We start from the raw sequence: 23,529 nt of genomic DNA, 5'->3' as shown, positions 1-23,529 counted from the left end.
AGGGGTTACTCTGGGGTTTTGTTTTGGGTATGTGAGGGGACTGATTTAGGTTTTGTTGTTTATTTTGCAAGACCCTTTTAACACCAATCTACAATTGGATACATTAGGTGCAGACCTTCTTCAAAACAGTTCCATTGAGAAAAACCTTAGAGTCATAGTGGACGAGAAGTTATCCTTTGGGCAACAATGTGCTCTTGTGGGCAAGAAGGCCAATGGTATCCTGGGGTGCGTTAAGAACAGTGTGACTAGCAGGTCAAGGAACCTTGTCCTGCCCCTCTACTCTGCCCCCTGGTGAGACCACATCTGGAATATTATGTCCAGTTCTGGTCTTCCCAGTTCAAGAGGCACAGGGAAAGACTGGATAGAGTCCAACTGAGACCTACAAGCATGGTGAAAAGACTGGAACATCTGTCTGATGAGGAAAGCTGAAACCTGGGGCTGTTTAGTCTGGAGACAGAGAGGAGATCTTATTTGCAAATATGAATATCTGGTCTCTTCTCCCAGTCAACCAGCACCAGAACAAGAGGACACAGTCTCAGGCTGCACCAGGGGAGGTTTAGGCTGGCAGTTAGGAGGACGTTTTACACAGAGTTATTGGCCATTGGAATGGGCTGCCTGGAGAGGTGGTGGAGTCACCATCATTGGAGGTGTTCAGGAGGAGACTTGATAGGTTGCTTGGTTGCATGGTTTAGTTGATTAGGTGGTGTTGGATGATAGGTTGGACACGATGATCTTGAAGGTCTCTTCCAACCTGGTTTGGTCTGGTCTGGTCTAGTCTATTTTATCTGAAGGGTGGGTGTCAAGAAGAAGGGAACAGACTCTTTTCAGTGGTGCCCTGTGATAGGACAAGGGGCAACAGACACAAACTGGAATATAGGAAGTTCCACCTCAACATGAGGAAAAACTTCCTTGCTATGAGGGTGCTGGAACCCTAGAGCAGGCTGCCCAGAGAGGTTGTGGAGTCTCCTTCTCTGGAGACTATCCAGTTCCAATTCTGGACACGTTCCTGTGCAACCCAGTCTAGATTGTACCTGTTTCAGCAGGGGGATTGGACTTGATCATCACCTGTACCATTCTATGATCCCAAATACCATGGGTTCCCCTCTGCCATGCACGCCCAGCCCACACCACAGACGCTTGTCAGCTGCCAGACAAGCCGATAGTGGCATTTGTACGAGGACCTTGGGCTCTCAAAACACAAAGGCAACTTCTGAAGAATAAAACTTTGCAAAGTCACTTTTATCTTCACAGGGCGACATTTGTTTCCCATTAATTTGGAGTAGAAAGGTTTGTTGTCAGTAGCAGGGCAGCAAAAACATACATCATTCCCTGAGCTGTTCAGACGTGGTCAGAGCTCACATAAATAATTCTCTAGCCGGGGTGTTTTAGGAAGGGCACCATCTGGTTCCAAGAAGGAAATAACCATTCCAGAGCTAATAATTAGTTTCCAGAATAATTAGGTATAGGAGCCTTTTTCTCTCTCTCTTTTTTTTAAGCTATGTGCTAATTAGTGCATGTTTTTACAGACACTAAAGGCTATGGGAAAAAATGTTGTGCTTCCTCACAAAACACCAAACAAGTTTTTGCCTTTGGGAGCCAGATCCTTTGTCCCACTGAGCCATCCTAGCCCCCCCCCCCCCGCACTGAGGTGATTTAAAGTAGCTGTGAGATCATATTGGGCCTTTCAGAAGTATTTTCTGCTCAGTTCCCATCACAGCTGCATTTCTTGAGGCCACACCTCGAGTCCTGTGTCCAGTTCTGGGCCCCTCAGTTTAGGAAGGATGTTGAGTTGCTGGAGTGTGTCCAGAGAAGGGCAACAAAGTTGGTGAGGGGCTTGGAACACAAGCCCTATGAGGAGAGGCTGAGGGAGCTGGGGTTGCTTAGCCTGGAGAAGAGGAGGCTCAGGGGAGACCTTACTGTCTACAACTACCTGAAGGGAGGTACCAGCCAGGTGGGGGCTGGTCTCTTCTCCCAGGCAAGCAGCACCAGAACAAGAGGACACAGTCTCAGGCTGCACCAGGGGAGGTTTAGGCTGGAGGTTAGGAGGAAGTTTTACACAGAGAGAGGGATTGCCCGTTGGAATGGGCTGCCTGAGGAGGTGGTGGAGTCACCATCACTGGAGGTGTTCAGGAGGAGACTTGATAGGGTGCTTGGTGCCATGGTTTAGTTGATTAGATGGTGTTGGATGATAGGTTGGACATGATGATCTTGAAGGTCTCTTCCAACCTGGTCTGGTCTGGTCTATTCTATTCTATTCAGCAGTTGTTAGGGAGGGTTGGAGGCAGTGGATACTCTGGGGGTTTCCTTGGGCATAATGGTTTTGAGGGCCACAGGACAGCTTGAGGGGAGACCTCTGTACAATTCCCTGAAAAGAGATTGGAGTGAGGTGTGGATTGGTCACTTCTCCCTGGTATTGGGTGATAGAACAAGAGGGAACTGGAATTGTGCCAGGGAAGGTTTAGGTTGGATGTTAGGAAAAAAAATCATTGCTGCAAGAGCAGTCAGGCATTGGAACAGGCTGCCCAGGGAGATGGTGGAGTCACCATTCCCAGAGGTGTTCAAGAAATGTGTGGACGTGGAACTCTGGGACGTGGTTTAATGACCTGGTAATGTTAGGTTGATGGTTGGACTCAATGATCTTCGAGACCTTTTCCAACCAAAACAGTTCTGTGATTCTGAATGTGGTCCTGGACTTTCAGGAAGCCACCACAATATGGGTAATAAGGAGGGAGGAAAGCATAACTGCTTTCTAGTAGCAATGGTGGTTTTGTGCTCCCATCCTCATGCTGTGGGCCTGTTTGCTGTTGAAGATGATTATGTGCATAAATACTGGCAAGAAAAAAAGGGAACTTCTTTATAGCTTCTGTTTGCAGATACTTGCAGTAACTCTTTGGTACCCTTTTTGGCACGGCAGATAGACCTTAGAACACAGGCTGCTGCTTTTGGACTTGATGGCGACACTGTGCTTGCAGAAAGCAGTGCCTGCAGCTGGAAATTCTAGAGAGTACCTCATAGATTAATTTTTCTTTTTTAAGTGGATTTCATATTTTGCATTTTCTAAGCCCTGCATGGTTTTCCCCAGAGGGTAGCTGGGGATAGGAGAGGACAGCTCCTGCTGAGGGGTGGTTTTGTTTGGAGGCTGTTTGCTTCTTATCACCATGCCCGCATGTCATGACACTGACTGATGTTTATGGAAAGACCTTCGTGACACTTTTTGGTCCATTTTATTCCTTGGCCTCTGCTCTGAGCCTTCAGGGCCTCATCAGCCTCTTCAGGAGGGTTTGTGTGTTCATAGCAGTGTGAGAACATGACCTTGGCAGATGTGAGACGATTTGGCAGGGTCTTCTGCTGGCACTGTCTTAGTGCCTTTGCAACGGGACAAGCTTTGATTTCTGGACTAAAGTCCAGCACAGCGAGGTAATGGCCTCGAGTTGCACCAGGGGAGGTTCAGATTGGACTGGAGGAAAAATGTCTTGCCCTTGAGGGTTGTCAAGGCCTGAAGCAGGCTGCTCAGGGAGGTGGTGGCATCACCATCTCTGGAGTGGTTTCAAAGCTGCGGAGAAGTGGTACAGAGAGACATGGTATAGTGGTAACCTGGCAGTGCTGGGGGACAGTGGCTGGACTTGATGATCTTAAAAGTCTATTTCAACTAAAATGATTCAGTACTTCCATAGTTCTCTTTGAGCTGCAGTTATGTGGTCCTTTCTGGCATTATATTATGTATGCAGAAGTATGTTGAGCATGTGAAAACCCAAAGAATTCATGGAAAGAACCACCACAGAGTCACAGAATGGCTTGAGTTGGAATGGGTCTTAAAGATCACCTAGTTCCAACACCTCTGCCATTAGCAGGGACACCTCCCACTAGACCAGGTTGCTCAAAGCCTCATCTGGCCTGGTCTTCAACACTTCAGGAATGAGGCATCCACAACTTCTCTGGGCAACCTGTTCCAGTGTCTCACCACCTTCACTGTGAAGAAATTCCTCGTAACAGCTGATTTAAATCTACCTCACTCCAGTTTTAAAACATTCCCCCTTGTTCTGTCACTATAAGCCCTTCTAAACAGTCCCTCCTTTGCTTTCCTGTAGCCCTCATTAGGCAGTGCAAGGCTGCTATAAGGTCTCAGAGCCTTCTCTTCTCCAGGTTGAACAGCCCCAACTCCCTCAGCCTGTCTTCGTAGGAGACGATCTCCAGCACTCTAATCATCTTCATGGCCTTTCTCTGGACCCTCTCTAACAGATCCCTGTCATATTTTAGATACAATTAAAATAATGTGTTACTCAGCTATGTTAACTCTTTCATTTTCTCTGTAGCTTGCAATTTGTGGTGCCTACACACCTGTGAACTTTTAGCGTGCTGGGTAACAAAAGGCAAGCAAAGATGAAACTCTCAGAAATGAAGGTGATGCTGATTTCTGCACATCTGTTTGAGCTCATCCTCCTACAGCAGGAGACAGTTGCCAGCACTGGGGCTGGCTACAAGCATCTGTGAAATTAAAAAAGCTGTGTGTCTGTGAGGAGCCCATTAAATCTAAAGAGAGTCTCAGAGGAGCTGCCAGTCACTTATTTTTGCATAAATCAAAAGGATTTATGGCATTAGACTTTCAATGAGCTTTCCCCCCCACACACACCTGTGTTATTGTGCTATCAGTGAAATGATAGATCTTGTCTCCAGGTAGCAAGACCTGTTGATGATGTGGGGAGGCTGCATTCATCTCCTCTGCTTTGTCCTCTCCGTTGTCAGTAGGGCATGCAGTTGGCAGACAGGCAGAGCGGTAGAAAGCTTACCACCATCAGCTGGAGGGGGTGTCCATATAGCCAGGGCCACCTGAGGGCACAGAAAGCTGAAACTTCCCATTTACTCTTTTCCCTACTCACCTGGAGTACTGCATCCAGCTCTGAAGCCCTCAACACAGGAAACACATGGACCTGCTGGAGTGGGCCCAGAACAGAGTCATGAAGATGATCAGAGGGCTGGAGCACCTCTCTTGTGAGGACAGGCTGGGAGAGTTGGGGCTGTTCAGCCTGGAAAAGAGAAGGCTTCAGGGAGACCTTATAACTGCATTTCAATATCTGAAGGGGACCTACTACAGGAAGGCTGGGGAGGAGCTATTTAGAAGGGCTTGTAGTGGTAGGATGAGGAGCAATGCTTTGAAACTGGAGCAGGGAAGATATAGGTTGTACACTAGAAGGAAGTTCTTCACCATGAAGGTAGTGAAATAGTGGAACAGGTTGCCCACGGATGTGGTTGAGGCTCCATCAGATCAGGCTTGATGTGGGTCTGAGCAGCCTGATCTAGCTGGAGATGTCCCTGCTCACTGCAAGGGGATGAGATGACCTTTGAGGGTCCCTTCCAACCTGATGAAATCTGTGAATCTGTGATTTGGAAGGGCTGAACATTTTCTGTTGAAAGCCTGTGCAGCTTTTTCCACCCACTCAGCGTTACGGAAGGATAAATCTGTCCTTCATCCGTGCCCTTTAAAGTTGTTAAAGTTGTAACTTCTGTGAGGCTGCCTTTTGCTTTCCTTTTTTTTTTCTTTTTTTGGTGATTAGCAGATGGTTTTCACCACAAGTAAGTGAAGCTTAGTCACTGAAAATAATATCCTGTGCACATTACAGTCACAGGTTATGATTTGCTCTGTTGGTTAACTCAAGCTGTTTGGGAATAAACACTGCTAGAACCAGCAAGCAGCAGAGCTGGTAAGTGTGACTGCACTAAAGAAGTGTGGTAGGACACTGCCTGTTAATTAGCTGTGGACCTTGCAGACTTAATGAAGATTATCTAGGAAGACAATGTTTCTGTGCTGCACGGTGTTAGATGCATGACTTTCACAAAGTAAGCATCACGGAATCCCTATGCTTGGAATTACAGGTTCATAGAATGGTAGGGGTTGGAAAGGACCTCTGGAGATCATTGAGTCCAACACCCCTGCCAAGACAGGACCACCAGGTCACATGGAAGCATGTCCAGGTGGATTTTGTCTCCAGAGATGGAGACTCCACCACTTTTCTGGGCAGCCTGTTCCAGGGCTCAAGCACCTTTCAGTTAAAGAAGTTCCTCCTCGTGTTTAGATGGAACTTCTTATGTTCAAGCCTGTGCCCATTACCCCTTGTCCTGTCACTGGGAACCACTGAAAAAGACTGGTCCCATCCTCCTGACACCCACCCTTTAAGTATTGATAGATTGATAACATCCCCTCTCAGTCTTCTCCAGGGTAAAACTCCCAAGTCCCTCAGCCATTCTTCATAAGAGAGATGTTCCAGTCCCCTAATCATCTTTGCAGCCCTTTGCTGAACCCTCTCAAGCAATTCCCTGTCCTTCTTGCACTGGGAATCCCAGAACTGGAGGCAGTGCTGCAGCTGAGCCCCCACCAGTCCAAACCACCATGATTACTGTAGCTTTAGTGAAAATTCATAGATTCATAGAACAGTTCGGGTTGGAAGGGGCCTTAAAGATCATCTAGTTCCAACCCTTCTGCTGTGGGCAGGGACACCTCCCCCTAGACCAGGTTGCAGACTTGACATTCAACTTAGAATATAGGATGACTGGGTAATATATGCTTAGAGTACCAAAGCAAAATCTCTCCTGCTCCCGGGTATGTTCATAGTCCTGGAAAAACTTCTGCTGAGCCTTTTATTCAGCATTTATGTATAAACCCTGTGGGCTCTTTTCTGAGGTGTGTATTGATCACCACTGCCAATATCAAGTTACAAATGAAAAGGGAGGGAGGAAAGCTCTTTTTGTTTTAGTATGCTGCCTGTCGACTTCCTTTCTTTAATGAGGGAAAAATTATTCATGGCAAAATCTAATGGGGGATGTTAGGTATTCTTTTTTTGTTCTTTTTGAGATACAGGTTTTATTTGACTTAATAGAGACTTTGAAGTCCCTTTAAGCTACTGAATACACAGCAGCATGGCAGAGTAGCATAATGAGAAGATTCAACCAAAAAAAAAGAAAACCCAACCAATTGGAGTAGTCCTGGCAAATACAGAAGTGCTTAGGAAGGGCAGCTGAGAGGCACAATGGAAGTCTGCTGCAGGAGCAGCCAGGGAATGACTTTGAACCATGAAAGTGTTGAGACTGGAAGAGACCTTTGAGCTTACCAACCGCTCACCTAGAGCTCACGATGGCACCAGTACTGCTAAGCTGAGACTTGAGAAAGAGTGAGACATTTCACCAGGCTACAAAGGCTTTGGCCTGAAATTGTGCCAGGACAGGTTTAGGTTGGAGATTAAGAAAAAAAACTAACTTTCCTGAGAAATGAGTGGTCAGGCATTGGAACAGGCTGCCCAGGGAAGTGAGTCGCCATCCCTGGAGGTGTTCAGGAAACGTGGGGACATGGCACGTTGTGAGGTGGTTTGATGGCTGTGCTGGTGCTAGGGTGAGGTTGGACTGCGTGATGCTAGAGGACTTTTCCAGCCAAAACAATTCTGTAATTCTAAAATTCCATTTTGCCTAACTAGGTGTGGCCAGCAGGAGCAGGGAGGTCATTCTGCCCCTGTACTCTGCACTGGTTAGGCCAACTCTTGAGTCCTGTGTCCAGTTCTGGGCCCCTCAGTTTAAGAAAGATGTTAAGTTGCTGGAACATGTCCAGAGAAGGGCAACAAAGCTGGGGAGGGGTTTGGAGCACAGCCCTGTGAGGAGAGGTTGAGGGAGCTGAGATTGTTTTGCCTGGAGAAGAGGAGGCTCAGGGGAGACCTAACTGCCATCTGCAACTACCCAAAGGGTGGTTGTAGCCAGGTGGGTGTTGCTCTCTTCTCCCAGGCAAGCAGCACCAGAACAAGAGGACACATTCTCAAGTTGTGCCAGGGGAGGTTTAGGCTGGATGTTAGGAAGAAGTTCTTCACAGAAAGAGAGATTGGCCATTGGAATGTGCTGCCCAGGGAGGTGGTAGAGTCACCATCACTGGAAGTGTTTAGGAAGAGCCTGGATGAGGCACTTGGTGCCATGGTTTAGTTGATGAGATGGTGTTGGCTGGTAGGTTGGACTTGATGATCTTGAAGGTCTTTCCCAACCTGGTTAATTCTGTATTCAGTAAGTTGGAGCTTACTTCAGTGTTGACTCAAACTATTCCCCCACATTTTGCTGCTCATCTCTTGGCAGCTTGTATCATCACACTTTAGTAAACTACAAGTGGCTTCCTTGGCAGGTGTGCTGGACCATTTGTAACAGATCCCACCATATGTTGGTAACTATTTTAATACAGGATTTTCAATTGTCAGCCTGCTAAAAAAAAATATTAGTGATAGTTCCTTTAGTTGTGGCTGCATCGAGCCACAGCAGGTAGATGTGGCACTTCTGGACATGGTCTAGTGATCATGGAGGTATTGTGTTGGAGGTTGGACTTGATGATCTTAGAGGTCTTTTCCAGCCTTAAAGATTTAATTAATGGTTGCCAGGCAACCAGCACCAGAACAAGAGGACACATTCTCAAGCTGTGCCAGGGGAGGTTTAGGCTGGATGTTAGGAAGAAGTTCTTCCCAGAAAGAGAGATTGGCCATTGGAATGTGCTGCCCAGGGAGGTGGTGGAGTCGCCATCACTGGAGGTGTTTAGGAAGGGACTGGATGGGGTGCTTGGTGCCATGGTTTAGTTGATTAGATGGTGTTGGATGATAGGTTGGACTCAATGATCTCAAAGGTCTTTTCCAACCTGGTCTATCCTATCCTATCCTATCCTATCCTATCCTATCCTATCCTATCCTATCCTATCCTATCCTATCCTATGATTTTATGTTCTTGAACAGAAGTATTTAGAAGAGTATACATTGGCCATCTTATCTCTTCTTCTGCATTACTGTCCTGAACAATATTTTGTATAAAAATAGCATCAAAGTAAATCATTGGCAGTGGCCTTTTAGCTGAGGCATCAACTGACAGAAAGAGCTTGTTTTTTCTGATGCTGACTACAACTTACAAAAGTTGGACATACATTTATAGAATCACAGAATTGTTTCAGTTGGGAAAGACCTCCAAGGTTGAGTCCAGCCTTAGATGCGACATCACCATGGGCATTAAATCACGTCCCAGAGTTCCATGTCCACATGTTTCTTAAACACCTCCGGGAATGGTGACTCCACCACCTCCCTGGGCAGCCTGTTCCAATGACCAACTACTCCTTCAGGAAAGACATTTTTCCTCATTACCAACCTTAACCTTCCCTGGCACAATTTCAGGCCATTTCCTCTCATTCTAGCACCTGATACCGGGGAGAAAAGACCAACCCTCGCCTTGCACCAACGTCCTTTGAGGGACCTGTAGAGAGAAATGAGCCTCAGCCTCCTCTTCTCCAGACTAAACAACCCCAGTTCCCTCTGCTGCTCCTCACCAGACCTATTCTCCAGACCCTTCACCAGCTTTGTTGTCATTCTCTGGACATGCTCCAGCAGCCCAATGTCCTTCTTGGAGTGAGGGGCCCAAAACTGAAGCCAGTATTTGAGGTTCAGCCTCACTGGTGCCCAGTAATGTTTGGGAACATTGACTTCCCTATTCCTGTGTGGTTCCACCCAGGTCTTGTAGAAACATTGTCTTTGCTAGCTTTATAGTAGCTCAAGCATTTTTAACTCTTATTTGCATGGAATGGCACTGCATTTTACCACCACTATAAATTTAGTTTCTTAAACCTGTAAGATTTGCTCAAAGGACTTGAAAATGTGAACCTTCAAATCAGCCTGCAAAAGAGATCTGACTGGGCTTGGATTAGCACAGAATCCAAATGTTGTTGTGTCATCCTCAGCCAAAAGCTGAGGTTTCTGTGAAATAGTGTGATTAGAAGGCCATTGAAATCACAGGTTATGTTCTGGGGTGATGGTTTATGGAAGGATGCTTAGGCCTTTGCCTCTGAAAGGAAAATGTTGCTGCCCATGCAGTACAAAAGCACTGGTGGCTTTCATGGGATTTCCTTTCAGATTTATAGTAGATTTAAAAAGGAACCAAATTAAAAAGCAGAGCTGTGCTCTCTGCTGCCAAGCAAACCAGAGATTTGCTGGTCCCATTTCAGAGCTATTGGTTGTGGCAGTTTCCTCTGTTATCTTTGAGCTGGGCAGTGGAACTGAGGCTGAGGAGGGAAGGTAGGAAGGTTTGTTGTGCTCAAGCAAGTAATTAATTTTGTGGTAGCTTTCCTTTTGCATGAACTCCAGGATGATGGAAAATGGTCAGAGAAATGCTGATGTGAACATCTTCAGAGTAAAGCTTACAGTTATGGTCACCCCTGTAAATCACACACTGTAGCATCTACCAGAAACCCATCTGGTCTTGGAAGGACATCATTTTCTGAGACCTCTGGCTTGAAGACTATGAAATGATTGAGGGAAATTTCAGGCTTGTGGTAAAACCATTCCAAATCCAGCTAAAAGCAGAGCTTACAGGAAGGCAGCATGCAGATGGGAAAGCTGTATTCTGGTGTGGGAAGTGGGGGGAAGATCACAGAATGCCTTGAGTTGGAAGAAGCCCCCCAAAGGTCTTGTCCAACCCTGTGCAGTGAGCAGGGACATCTCCAACTAAATCAGGTTGCTCAAGTTTGATCTTGAATGTGCCCAGGAATCAGGCCTCCACCACATCCCTGGGCAACCTGTTCGAGTACATCACCACTTCCATTGTGACAAACTTCCCTCTAATATTCAAGCTAAATCTACCATGCTCCAGTTTCAAGCCATTATCCCTCATCCTATCCCTGCAAGCACTACTAAACTGTCCCTCCACAGCTTTCCTGTAGAGCTCCAGTATTCAAATACTGCTATAAGGTCTTCCCATGGCATTCTCTTCTCCAGGTTGAACAGCCCAAGCTCACTCAGCCAGTCATAGGCGAGCTGCTTCAGCCCTCTGATCATTTTTTGGCATCCTCTAGACCCTCTCCAGCAGGTCTGTGTTCTCCTTGTGTTGGGGTCCTATAGCTGGACACAGCACTCCAGCTGAGGTCTCATGAGAGCAGAGGGGCAGAGTCAGCTCTCTCCATCTGCTGGCCATGATACTTTTGATGCAGCCCAGGATGCCAGTGGCCATCTGGGCTGCAAATGCACATTGCATGTCCAGCTTCTCACCCACCAGCACCCCGAAGTCCTTCTCTGCAGGCCTGTTCTCAATGTCATCATCCCCCTGCCTGGACTGATATCGACGCTTGCCCCAGCCCAGGTGCAGGACCTTGCACTTGGCCTTATTGAACCGGTTCTCCTTGCGAGGTTCTCCTCAGCCACCTCTGCAGCCTGCCCAGGTCCCTCTGGATGGCATCCTGTCCTCCAGTCAGTCATTTGAATAATTCTTTCCTGAGAATTAGGATTCATCCTCTTGGCTTGTGCTTTGTCTTTTGACTGAGCAGAGAATGCAGTATTTCTCATCTTCCTTCCTCAGAGGCTGTCTTCTCTTGAGCAGGAGTTTACAAGCCCCCCCGCTAACCGTTCCTTCTAAACAGGCAGATAGAATGATTTCCATTTATAACCTGTTTTGCTAGTTGAAAAGAAACAGAACTCAAGAATTGCATATGAGAGAAGCTGTATAAAGGTGAAATGATGATTTTCAAGGTCCCTTCCAAGTGAAACCATCCTATGCTTACTCCTAGCAGGAAAAACCAAAACAGCCCCCCCCCAAAAAGTTCCAGCAGAGCTTATTAGGCATTATCCTGAGTATTTTAGGCTGAACACTAGCTCTTGGAGAGTTCATTTTTACCTGAAGAATATTTTCTTAATTATGCAAGTTGATTTTTGCCTAAAGAAATATTTTTTTAAATTACATAAGATGCCTGATTTTTTTTTGCTTAAGGATTTCATTTTATTTATTTTTTTTTTTCAATTACAAGATTCACACATTCAGTTTTAAACCAAATGCCTGTGGAAGCTGTTTGTGTTTTTTCAGACCCTGAACATGTAGCTGTAATTTTTCTGGAGGTACTACTTGTGTTAAGAGTCCCAGAGCTCGACACAGCACTACAGATGAGGTCACAGTATCACCAAGGTTGGAAGAGACCTCAGAGATCATCAAGTCCAACCTGTCACCACAGACCTCATGACTAAACCATGGCACCAAGTGCCACGTCCAGTCCCCTCTTGAACACCTCCAGGGATGGTGACATTCCAATGGCTAACAACTCTTTCTGTGAAGAACTTTCTCCTAACCTCCAGCCTAAACCTCCCCTGGCACAGCTTGAGACTGTGTCCTCTTGTTCCGGTGCTGGTTGCCTGGGAGAAGAGACCAACCCCACCTGGCTACAGCCTCCCTTCAGGTAGTTGTAGAGAGCAATAAGGTCTCCCCTGAGCCTCCTCTTCTCCAGGCTAAGCAACCCCAGCCTCTCCTCACAGGGCTGTGCTCAAGACTTCTCCCCAAGCCTCGCTGCCCTTCTCTGGCCATGTTCAAGAGTCTCAGTAGCCTGTATTGATGATGAGGATTGCCCCAACTTGGGTTCAGGACCTTGCACTTTGCCTTACTGAACCTCATGAGGTTCTCATGAGTTAGGCACTGAGAGGAGATCTTTTTAATGTTTATAAATATCTGCAGGGTGGGTGTCAAGAAGAAGGGGCCAATGTCTTTTCAGTGGTGTCCTGTGATAGCAGAAGGAGCAATGGACACAAACTGGAACACAGGAAGTTCCACCTCAACATGAGGAAATCTTTGCTATGAGGGTGCTGGAACAGTAGAGCAGCCTGCCCAGAGAGTTTGTGGAGTATCTCCTCTGGAGACTTTCAAGACCCACCTAGGTATGTTCCTCTGTGGCCTGCCCTAGGTGATCCTGCTCTGTGTGTTGGACTCAGTCTTGGGAGGTCACTTCCAACCCATGCTATTCTATGATTTTATAGTTCTAGCATTTTGAAAACTGTGGTTTAAGTAGGATTTGACCTAAACTCATGGTAGCCCCAGCCTTGAGCTCACACTTAGGTTCATGCAGGAAGCCAAGCTGTGTACTTGTGCTTGAGAACTTTTCGTACTCTGCAGTGCAGAAATACAGAGCTCGAATACAGAACAAAATGCCTGTGAGGAGCAAGCATTGGCTCCTCTCTTCTTCAGCAGAAATGGTAGAGGGGGCTGAGGAGTTCTTTACTGATAAGCCTTGGTCAGATAAGATAGGTTATCTCAGCTGATTTGTCTTTGTTGCTGCTTCCTTTGTAAGGGTAAGGGGAACATTTTCTTTGTAGGGGATTTGAGAGGCATGGGAACATATTAATTCCTGTTTTTAATAGAAGAGGCTTTCTGAAGTGCCAAGGTGTTTCCTTAAGTGTTTTTAACTTATTTCTAAGAAGAAACTCTGTGTGTTTCAAAAAAGCATAATGCTTTGTGAGGAGTAAGGTAGCTGAATTCTGTGGGTATTTAATGCCTACTTGCCAGACCTGTTGTTTTCAGTATCTTTTTTTGGGCTTCAAATACCCTTACTGTTTCTTGATACTGATATCCAGTATTTCAAATGGAAGGTAGAGGTGGGAAAATGGCTGCTTTCCACATGTGTCCTACAGCTTTTGTATTGCCTTGGAGAAACATCAGCTTTCTGATTTTTAGCTACCTTCTATTCATTCTCCTTAGGTGATCCCATTGATTTAAAATTAATAATTAGACTAAATTATGACCTGCACCCTCTACTCCAGGTGAGGACCTAAAGTAACAACAGCACCTCCTCTGCCTTTTAAGCAGGTTTTTGGTTTGTCACCTAAATATGTGGGTACTGTTTGATTCTTCCTGGAGGACAAAGAAGGATGCCAGTTAGCCCTGCCATGGGGACTTGCAAAATGCTGTAATTAAAAGCATCAACAGCAAATGCCATCTGCATTTATCAGTGCCCTGCTGGGATTGTTCTCTGAGTCATCGTACCTCCTGATGCCACTGCTTTCTTCCCTTCTCTGAACCTATGTGGAAAGGTTTAATCTGGCTCAGAGATTCTTCAGCACTGGACCAAAGAAAGGGAAATGAGTTAAACCTGACCTGCTGAACCACCTCTGTGAAGTCAATTGCATGAAGTTTAACAAAGCCAAGTACTGAGTCTTGCATTTGGGGCGCAACTACCCCATGCAATGCCACTGGGCTTGGGGCAGAGTGGCTGGAAACTGCCCAGCAGGAAAGGACCTAGGGGTACTGGTTGACAGCCAGCTGAACATAAACAAGCAGTGTGCTCAGGTGGCCAAGAAGGACACCAGCATCCTGGCCTGGATCAAAAATAGGATCAGGAAAATGATTGTGCTGCTGTACTGCACACAGGTGAGGCCACCCCTCGAATCCTGGGTTCAGTTTTGGGCCACTCACTCCAAGAAAGACATTGAGCTACTGGAGCATGTCCAGAGAGCAAGACCAACAAAGCTGGTGAAGGGTCTGGAGAACAGGTCTGGTGAGGAACCAGCTGAGGGAACTGGGGTTGTTTAGCCTGGAGAAGAGGAGGCTGAGAGGAGACCTCATTGCTCTCTACAACTTCCTGAAAAGAGGTTGGAGTGAAGTGGGGTTTGGTCTTTTGTCCTTGTTTCCAGGTGATAGGATGAGAGGAAATGGCCTGAAATTGTGCCAGGGGAAGTTTAGGTTGGATATTAGGAAAAAAATTTCTTTCCTTCAGGAGTGGTCAGGCACTGAAACAGGCTGCCCAGGGAGGTGGTGGAGTCACGCTCCCTTGCAGGCTTTCAAGAAACACATGGACATGGTGCTCTGGGACATGGTTTAATGGACATAGTATTGTTAGGTTAATGGTTGGACTCCATGATCTCAGGGATCTTTTCCAACCAAAACAATTCTGTGATTCTAGGAGTCTATGACATGATGGAAAGCAAGCTGGATTAATGTGGTAAATAGATGTAAATCATGGCTAGTTCAAGTAGAGCTTCTTCCATCATACACAGGATGATACCTTACCTCTGGATTAGTGTTGTTATTAATAGCATTGGCTCAGTTTCAGAAGGCAACATCTGAAAGTCACGCAGAGGATCTGTCTGAGCTTTTAATTAGCTGCAGGAAGGTGCAGCAGATCTAAGCAACGCAGGAGCATGTTGTCCCGTGACTTCTTGTTGTGTTATCCCCTGCAGCTACCTTTGTGCCCTCCTGATGTTAATGAGATACAAGGGCCTTGGCTTTGACTTTATGTTGGGTTAGGACATGGAGCAATTTGTCATGTATTTGTAGATCCTGCTTTTATTTTCTTTTTCTCAGGATGAGTTGGGAATTAAGAATAGAGTGGAATGGAATGGAATGGAATAGTATTAACCAGGTTGGAAAAGACCTTTGAGATCATCAAGTCCAACCTATCGCCCAACACCATCTGATCAACTAAACCATGGCACCAAGTGCCTCATCCAGTCTCTTCCTAAACACCTCCAGTGATGGTGACTCCAGCACCTCCCTGGGCAGCACATTCCAGTGGCAAATTACTCTTTCTGGGAAGAACTTCTTCCTAACATCCAGTCTAAACCTCCCCTGGTGGAGCTTGAGTCTGTGTCCTCTTGTTCTGTTGGTGGTTGCCTGGGAGAAGAGACCAACCCCCACCTGGCTACAACCACCCTTTGGGTAGTTGTAGACAGTAACAAAGTCTCCTCTGAGCCTCCTCTTCTCCAGGCTAAGCAACCCCAGCTCCCTCAGCCTCTCCTCACAGGGCTGTGCTCCAGACCTTGCCCCCGCTTTGTTGCCCTTCTCTGGACACCTTCCAGCATCCATGTTCATCAGCGATGACTTACAGTCCCTTCCAACCCCTACCATTCTGTGGCTGTGTGTGATGGCAAGTGCTGCTGTGTAGATAAGTAGTCATTTTCCTCTATTTTCTCCTTCATCCTACCATTTTATAAACACCTAATAGCAGCAGAGAGGAATGTCCAGATTTGGGGGTGGTGGTGGTGTTGTTTCTGTGTGGGTTCACAAAGTTGTTTTGCAGAGACGCCTGCAGTTTCTGCGGTGATAATTTGCAGTATTCAACTAGTTTGCACTCCATACATGTCCTGGATTCGTTGCTGCAGAAATGGGAGGAGAGAATTCCTCATCAAGGACCTCCTGTGTTCTTGTAGGGACCATTTCTCCATATTTAAAGCCAAACCTGTGCCTTTCTGATTGTGTGTTATCAAGTTAGTAGGAAACAGGACGATTTTTAATGTAGGAAGAATTTGTGGCACAACTGGTTATTTTAGGGGGGGTGTGTCCACCTTGAGGAATGCACTTCAGAGACAAGTGTTCTAAAATCAGGGGCCAGTCTTTCTCTTCATCAGGTAATTCATCAGCTACCTGCTCTGAGAGATATAAATATGAATCTTTGAGAGAAGCAGTTTAATTCACACGGGTGAGTCTATTTGAAGAGCTTTGGTAGCATATACCGGTTACCTTAGCAACTCGCAGGGGTTAAATGGGTGTCTGTGAGAGAATGACATTACAGATCCCACAGGGTCATTTTGTTTTCCCCTGGTAGCAGGGAGTACAGTAGCAGGAGCAGTTCCTGCTTTTCCATGTCATGCAGAATGCCACTACAGAATTTTAAATGACTAAATGCCACTTGACTGGAATTGGAACGGGTACTAACAAGCTTGCTAATTGAATATATATTTGCAAGTCTCTTGTAATTTTGCACCCAGGGGAGAGAGGAACCAGAAAGGACTGCTGTGTATTATTTTACTTATTTTTTTTTTCCTAGCTCTAGCAGCAGTGAAAATTGGGATTCAACTTGCTAAGCTAAAGTTACGTTGCCCTCCCTCCTGCAGCAGAATGAGGATGAGTGCGCGAGAGGGCCAAGGGACAAATTTGTTCCAGCCTCCCATTATATTTCTGTTTATAGCTTGATTTCATAAAACATTGGTCCTATCACTGTAAAATTGAAGTTAGTAGATGTCGTTAAAAAAAACCAAAACCAAACCCAAAACGTTTCATCGTTAGAGCTTGCACTAACTCAGCACCATCTAGTGGAGCATCTGCTACTGCCAGTCAGCAGACAGCTGCTCTTTGTGAATCTCCCAGCAGAGCAGAACGTGCAGCTCTTCTAGTCTGAATGATGCACCTAAAATATGTTTGTGGCTAATTATCTAAGAGAAATCAGGGGATTAGCAGTTGTTGAGTTGAAAAGGAGCAGTGTGAAAGAAAGGAGGTTTAAGATACGTGCAGGTAGTGCCATCTGTTATCTCCTACGGTCCTTTAGTCTGTGGAGCTCCAGACGTCCTGCCTGCTTCTCTGCCTTACCATGCCATGCTTCTCCAAGGGAGAAATTTGCAATGGAATCATAGAATTGTTTTGGTTGGAAAAGACCTCTAAGATCATAGAATCCAACCACCAACCTAACACCACCATGGCCATTAAACCGTGTCCCAAAGTGCCACGTCCACACGTTTCTTGAACACCTCCAGGGGTGGTGACTCCACCACTTCCCTGACAGCCTGTTTCAATGCCTGACCACTCTAAAGACTTTTTTTCCTATACCATTTTGTTGTGCACAACCACACAGAACAAATCACAGCCTGTCTGTCACTGTGATACAAATGATAAAATAAGAGCTGGTGCTAATAGTGAGCTCTGAAGTCTCCACCTGGGAAAAATGCTCTGGACTCTTTCTAACTTAAATTTGAGGCAAGAAATTCAGTGTTTGGCTCTTTGAAAATACATCATTTTACTTAAGAAAATAAAAATCCTTTTGGGGGAAGCACCAGGGGAAGTTTAGGTTGGACATGAGAAAAAGCTTCTCTACCCAAAGGGTTCTCAAAGACTGGAACAGGAGAGTGGTTGCATTGTCATCCTTGCAGGTGTTTAAAAGCTGTCTAGATAGGGTGCTCAAGGATATGGTGTAGTAGTGGCCCTGGTGGAGTTAGATAATTGTTCAATTTGATGATCATGAAGGTCTTCTACAGCTGTGATTTTGTGTGAATCCCCGATATAGAGTGCATGTGTGCAGGAAGCAGGAGAATTTTCAGGTTATCCCAGTGGCTGCCTCAGGACTCAGGAAAAGACAAGGGGTCCACAGCTCCAGGCTTTTGGGGATGCGTAGGAACAGGTTTGCTTTTTCCATCTCTAAGAAAGGCTCAGTCTCTGCAAAAAGGACTGGGTGTTTCTGTGGCTCTGGCTGCATCACCAGGATCCTGCTGCCCTCTCTTAAAGAAGATTCCTTTAGTTACAGGCCTTGAATTTTGCAGCTCCAGTTGGAAATGAAGGGAGAGCAAAGGGGGAAATTCTGAGTTTGTGCAAAAGGCCCTGACAAAAGCCACAGATTGTGGGTGAGAGCAGGCAGCCAGTGCACTTCCTCAGTGTCACAGGTTGGTATGGGTTGGAAGGGACCTCTGGAGATCAGAGTCCAACACCCCTGCCAAGGCACATTCAGCTTAAGAACATCACACAGGAACATGTCCAGAAAGGTTTTGGAGACTCCCCCACCTCTGGGCAGCCTGTTCCAGTGCTCTACCACCCTTAGATTAAATAAATTCCTCCTCATCTTTAGATGGAATTTCTTATGTTAAGTTTCTGCTTATTACTCCTTGTGCTGTCACTGAGCACCACTGAGAAAAGACTGGTCCCATCCTCCTGGCACCCACCCTTTAAGTATTTGTAAGCACTGGTGAAATTCTCCCTCAGTCTTGTCTTCTCCAGACTGAAGAGGAAAGCCTGAGAGAATTGGGTCTTTTTAAAGAGATGTTCCCATCCCCTTTTGCTGTACCCTCTCCAGCAAGTCCCAAGTGACCCTGGGGAAGCACCAGAGGCCAAGCATCCCTCCAGTGTCAGGAGGAGTATCATCAAGAGCAGGGGCAGCCTGAGAAGAGAGGAGCTCAGCAAAGCTGTGTTCTAGCAAATTCATCAAGTTGTAACAACTTCCCCTTTAGACTTCATGCATTTGAACTTTCCATCACTTTCAGGTCTGTTGTTTCTGTGCAGCTCACATGCTTTGGACAATGAAAATAAGCAGATCAGATTTATTTGGTAAATGTTTATGCATTAGCAGGATAGCATTGTGCTGAGGTTTCCAAAAAAGAGCTATTTCTAAATAATTCATGGAAGCTTTTCACTTCATTTTTCCAAAACCTAAATGTGCAGAGCCGTTTGGTTTGCAGATTTGAGAGCACACCAGACTTAAATAGAACCCCAGAATGGGAGGGGTTGGAAGGGACATCTGGAGAGCATCGAGGCCAACACCCCTGCCAAAGGAGGATCACCTAGGGCAGGCCACACAGGAACACACCCAAGCAGCTCTTGAAAGTATCCAGAGAAGGAGACCCAGGGAGGTGGTGGGGTCACCATCCCTAGAGGTGTTCAAGAGGAGATTGGATGTGGCACTTGGTGCCATGGTCTAGTTATGAGGTCTGTGGTGACAGGTTGGACTCGATGATCCTCAAGGTCTCTTCCAACCTTGGTGATACTGTGAGACTCAACAATCTCTCTGGGCATCCTGGTCCAGTGCTCAAGCACCCTCACAGCAAAGAAGTTTTTCCAGACATTGAGGTGGAACTTCCTATGTTCCAGTTTGTGTCCATTGCCCCTTGTCCTATCACAGGACACCACTGGAAAGAGACTGTTCCCTTCTTCTGGATACCCACCCTTCAGATATTTATAAATAGTAGTAAGATGTCCTCTCAGTCTTCTCTTTTCCCAACTGAACAGCCCCAGGTCTCTCAGCCTTTCCTCATCAGACAAATGTTCCCATCCCTTCATCATCCTCATAGCCTTCCATTAGACCCTCTCCAGTAGTTCCCTGCCCCTCTTGAACTGGGGAGCTCAGAACTGAACAAAATATGGCCTCAAGTTCCTGGCTATACTCTTAATCCACCCCAGGAGACCCTTAGCCTTCTTTGCCACAAGGGCACATTGCTGTCCCATGGATAACTTCTTGTCCACCAGGACTCACATGGTCCTTCTCCATGGAGAATAAGATTAGCCAGGTGGGGGCTGGTCTCTTCTCCCAGGCAACCAGCACCAGAACAAGAGGACACAGTCTCAAGCTGTGCCAGGGGAGGTTTAGGCTGGATGTTAGGAAGAAGTTCTTCATAGAAAGAGAGATTGGCCATTGGAATGTGCTGCCCAGGGAGGTGGTAGAGTCACCATCACTGGAGGTGTTTAGGAAGAGACTGGATGAGAATACATAGAATAAACCAGGTTGGAAGAGACCTTCAAGATCATCGCGTCCAACCCATCAACCAATCCAACACCGCCCAAACAACTAACCCACAGCACCAAGCACCCCATCAAGTCTCCTCCTGAAAACCTCCAGTGATGGCGACTCCACCACCTCCCCAGGCAGCCCATTCCAATGTGCAATCACTCTTTCTGTATAGAACTTTTTTCTAACATCCAGCCTGAACCTCCCCTGGCGCAGCCTGAGACTGTGTCCTCTTGTTCTGGTACTGCTTGCCTGGGAGAAGAGACCAACATCCGTCTGTCTACAACCTCCCTTCAGGTAGTTGTAGAGGGTAATAAGGTCACCCCTGAGTCTCCTCTTCTCCAGGCTAAGCAATCCCAGCTCCCTTGGTGCCATAGTTTAGTTGATTAGATGGTGTTAGATGATGGGTTGGACTGGATGATCTCAAAGGTCTCTTCCAACCTGCTTAATTCTATTCTATTCCTTTGTTTGTTTTGTAAGACTTTTATGTAGTGCATCAAAATATATTGCATTTTTATGGAGTGCAGCAGTCTGCTTGCCTCCTCACAAAACTGTACTGTGGCTTGAACCTCTCCTGGCATAAGCGGCTGGGTTGTGAGATAACAAAATAAACATTCAAGGGTATCAGTTTTCATGCTTTAAGTTGGAGACAGTGGCTGTCGGTGCTGGTTGTAGTCTTACGTGCTCATGCAGTTGAGCAGGTACAATCCTGTCAGAGAAATCCACTTGGATGCCACAAACATGGGTCCAAAAAGGTCGTCATGTTTGAGTAAATTACTTTAGTGACAGAACTCCTCTTTTGTCAAGAGTTTTGGGGGTTGTTGGAGTGGGTCCTAAGGAGGCCACAAAGATGATTGGAGGGCCAGAGCACTTCCCCTGTGGGGACAGGCTGAGAGAGTTGGGGCTGTTCAGCCTGGAGAAGAAAAGGCTCTGAGAAGACTTTGAGGTGCCTCCTGATATGTGAAGGGGCCTACAAGAAAGCTGGGGAGGGGCTTTTTACAAGGGCTTGTAACTGATAGGATGAGGGGGAATAGATTGAAGCGTGAGGAGGGGAGATTTAGACTGGCTATTAGGAAGAAATTCTTTACAGTGAGGGTGATAGACACTGCGCAGGGAGGTCGCAGATGCTCGCTGCCTGGAGGTGTTCATGGCCAGGTTGGATGAAGCCTTGAGCAACCTGCTCTAGTGGAAGGTGCCCATGACAGGAGTTTGGCACTAGATGATCTTTAAGGTCCCTTCCAGCCCAAACCATTCCATGATTCAATGCAATCCTGCTGCTGGTAGATACCCATTTGCAAAGGATGTGGCTCTGCTCTTGTAACAGCTGTGAAGAAAGAAAATGCTCAAAATTGTTTTCCTTTCCTTTCTGTTTCTCCCTCAGCTCTGGGATTGTACACAGTAAACGCAGTGTATGGAGACACTATCACTATGCCTTGTCGTCTAGAAGTACCAGATGGTCTTATGTTTGGCAAATGGAAATATGTAAGTATAATTTACCTCTATGTTCATTAGAGCTGGTGTAAAAGATGTGTAATTTTTTGTGTGTGACATTACGAGACTGCCAATTGATAGGATTTCCCTCTCAACTATGAAGACGTTCATCCCTGTGTTTGTAAGACTGCAAGATCTGCCTAGATTAGAGGTTTGAGGGATTAATCTCCTTCAAGAGAAATAATTACTCAAGAGTTCTCTGCCAACCTGTGTTAGAGACATGGCATGTTCCCCAGTGGAGTCTCACTTGCTCGACAGAGCCATCATTGTACATTTGAGTACTTCTGAAGGAGGCTGCCTGCAGCAGGGCATCTTCATCCCTGGGAAAGCATTGTCCCTGGGTCTGGGCGATCCAGACAGTCGCTCAACAACATTTCATGCTTCAATGTATTTCATGCACAGCGAAGAAGAGGGTGGTGCTGACCTTAGAGGAGTTGCTGGTGTGTTCACTCTGCCATTTGTGTGGCGTGGAGAAGAAGGGCAGAGACACCAGTGCTCTGATGGTTGTCTGGGTCAGCCTGCAGTGGGAACGCCACAGTATGCACTTCTCCTAGATAACACTCGTATCCAAGGCCCAAAAGAGAAGCATATCAAAGGCAAATGAAACCTGGAAGCATCTGTGGAAGAAAACTCTTTGGCTTCTCAGGTTGACACTGGGACAGTGAGTTTTCCTGCTGTTGTGAAGTTCATCTACATCTCCTCTCCTGGTCAAACAAAATGCTACCAGCAGTGATGGGTGATGTTTACTCAGTGGATTGAAAATAACATCATTTTCTGTTCCCTTTGAAAATGGCATCCACCTGCCTGCCTGACAGCAGACTCCTCTGCCCCTGGGGCTTTTCCTTCCCTTGAACCTGGAAGCTGGTGGTTTTGCAGCCTTCCCCCATTGAAGAACTCCTGCTCCATAAACATGTTTTGGGAAATAAAGTCAGGAGTCTGTGGAGGATCTTTTCCCAAAAAAGGGACAGTGAAACTGTTTCATGTAAGTGTTCAGAAGATGCAGGGCCTTGATTTTGCAATGTGCTTTTTAGTCTGCTGGCTTCTCTTGGGAGGACTGCCTGCATGAAGAGGCAAGGTTATTTTGAGAAAAAGAAATGCATTATTTCCTTCTGGTGCATTTGCATTGCTCCTCTTGGACAAGTACCAAGCAGCAAATGGAGACATTATAGCTTCTTCTAAATGGAAAGGGAGAGAACATCCAATGTGTAGAAATGCCCACCCAAGCACTGTTGTATGAAACTGTTGCCACAGCCCACACAACCAAGTGAAAGTCATACTTATTCTCCCAGGCCAGCTCCCAGCATGACAATATTTTTTGGTTTTCAGCAGGGAAAGGGTTTGGTTTAGGAGTTTTTGGTCAGAGGATTATTGCATGAGAAGAAGAATGAGCTCCATTTTCTCTTGTGGTGCTTTTGAGTGTAGCGCTGCAGTGGGAGCCTGAGGGTGCTGGGACACACGCACCATGGCAGGAGCAGGGATTGCTCCCTTCAGCATCTGCCTGTGCATGCTGGTGTGATTGTGGAGCTGAGAGCTTGTTTTCACTTGACAGCTAACTGCAAAACTGTTTCCTGCCTGACAGACATCTAGAGTAATCCTGGAGTTAAAAGTGGGAGAAGCAAAAGGACTATAAGGGAGTTTAAACTTCGCATTAGCTGTTCCCTCCTGTTCCCTGCCCGACTCTGACACCGCTCATCTCATGTCACAGCATCATCATGCTTTTGTGGGCTCTGCAGTCAAGCTGAGGTATTGTGCTGGGAGCACTGCTCACAACAGTGCTACAAGGTGCAAGGGATAAAAGGGTATTAAAACCTCTTCTGGCTCCCAGCACAATACTGAACATAAAGATGGACTCAACCTTTTGCCTCAGCTTGTTTGAAGGCAAGCAGTGCCTGTCCCTGGTTTGGGGAGCAGTGGAATGAAATCCTCAGTGTGTAGACATTGTCTCTCACAAAAATGAAACATTGATGTGGTAGGTTTCTGCAAGGCTGTGAACTTTGTGTTCCTTCTTAGGATGGCAACTGCATACTAACATATAAGGA

At 46.3% G+C, this 23,529-nt stretch overlaps 1 protein-coding gene across 1 annotated transcript in view; it reads left to right on the top strand.

Moving 5' to 3' along the window:
- ALCAM (activated leukocyte cell adhesion molecule) overlaps positions 1–23,529 on the top strand; it is a 123,294-nt gene that overhangs the window by 67,130 nt on the left and 32,635 nt on the right. The window contains exon 2 of the mRNA XM_054163802.1: positions 21,381–21,481. Coding sequence (XP_054019777.1) covers positions 21,381–21,481 — 101 coding nt within the window. The remainder of the gene's footprint in view (positions 1–21,380; positions 21,482–23,529) is intronic.

Source organism: Dryobates pubescens, chromosome 8 (assembly GCF_014839835.1).
Source record: "Dryobates pubescens isolate bDryPub1 chromosome 8, bDryPub1.pri, whole genome shotgun sequence".
NCBI classification, from domain to species: domain Eukaryota; kingdom Metazoa; phylum Chordata; class Aves; order Piciformes; family Picidae; genus Dryobates; species Dryobates pubescens.
Note: the sequence above shows the minus strand (reverse complement) of the source record. Positions and strands in the feature narration are given on the sequence as shown.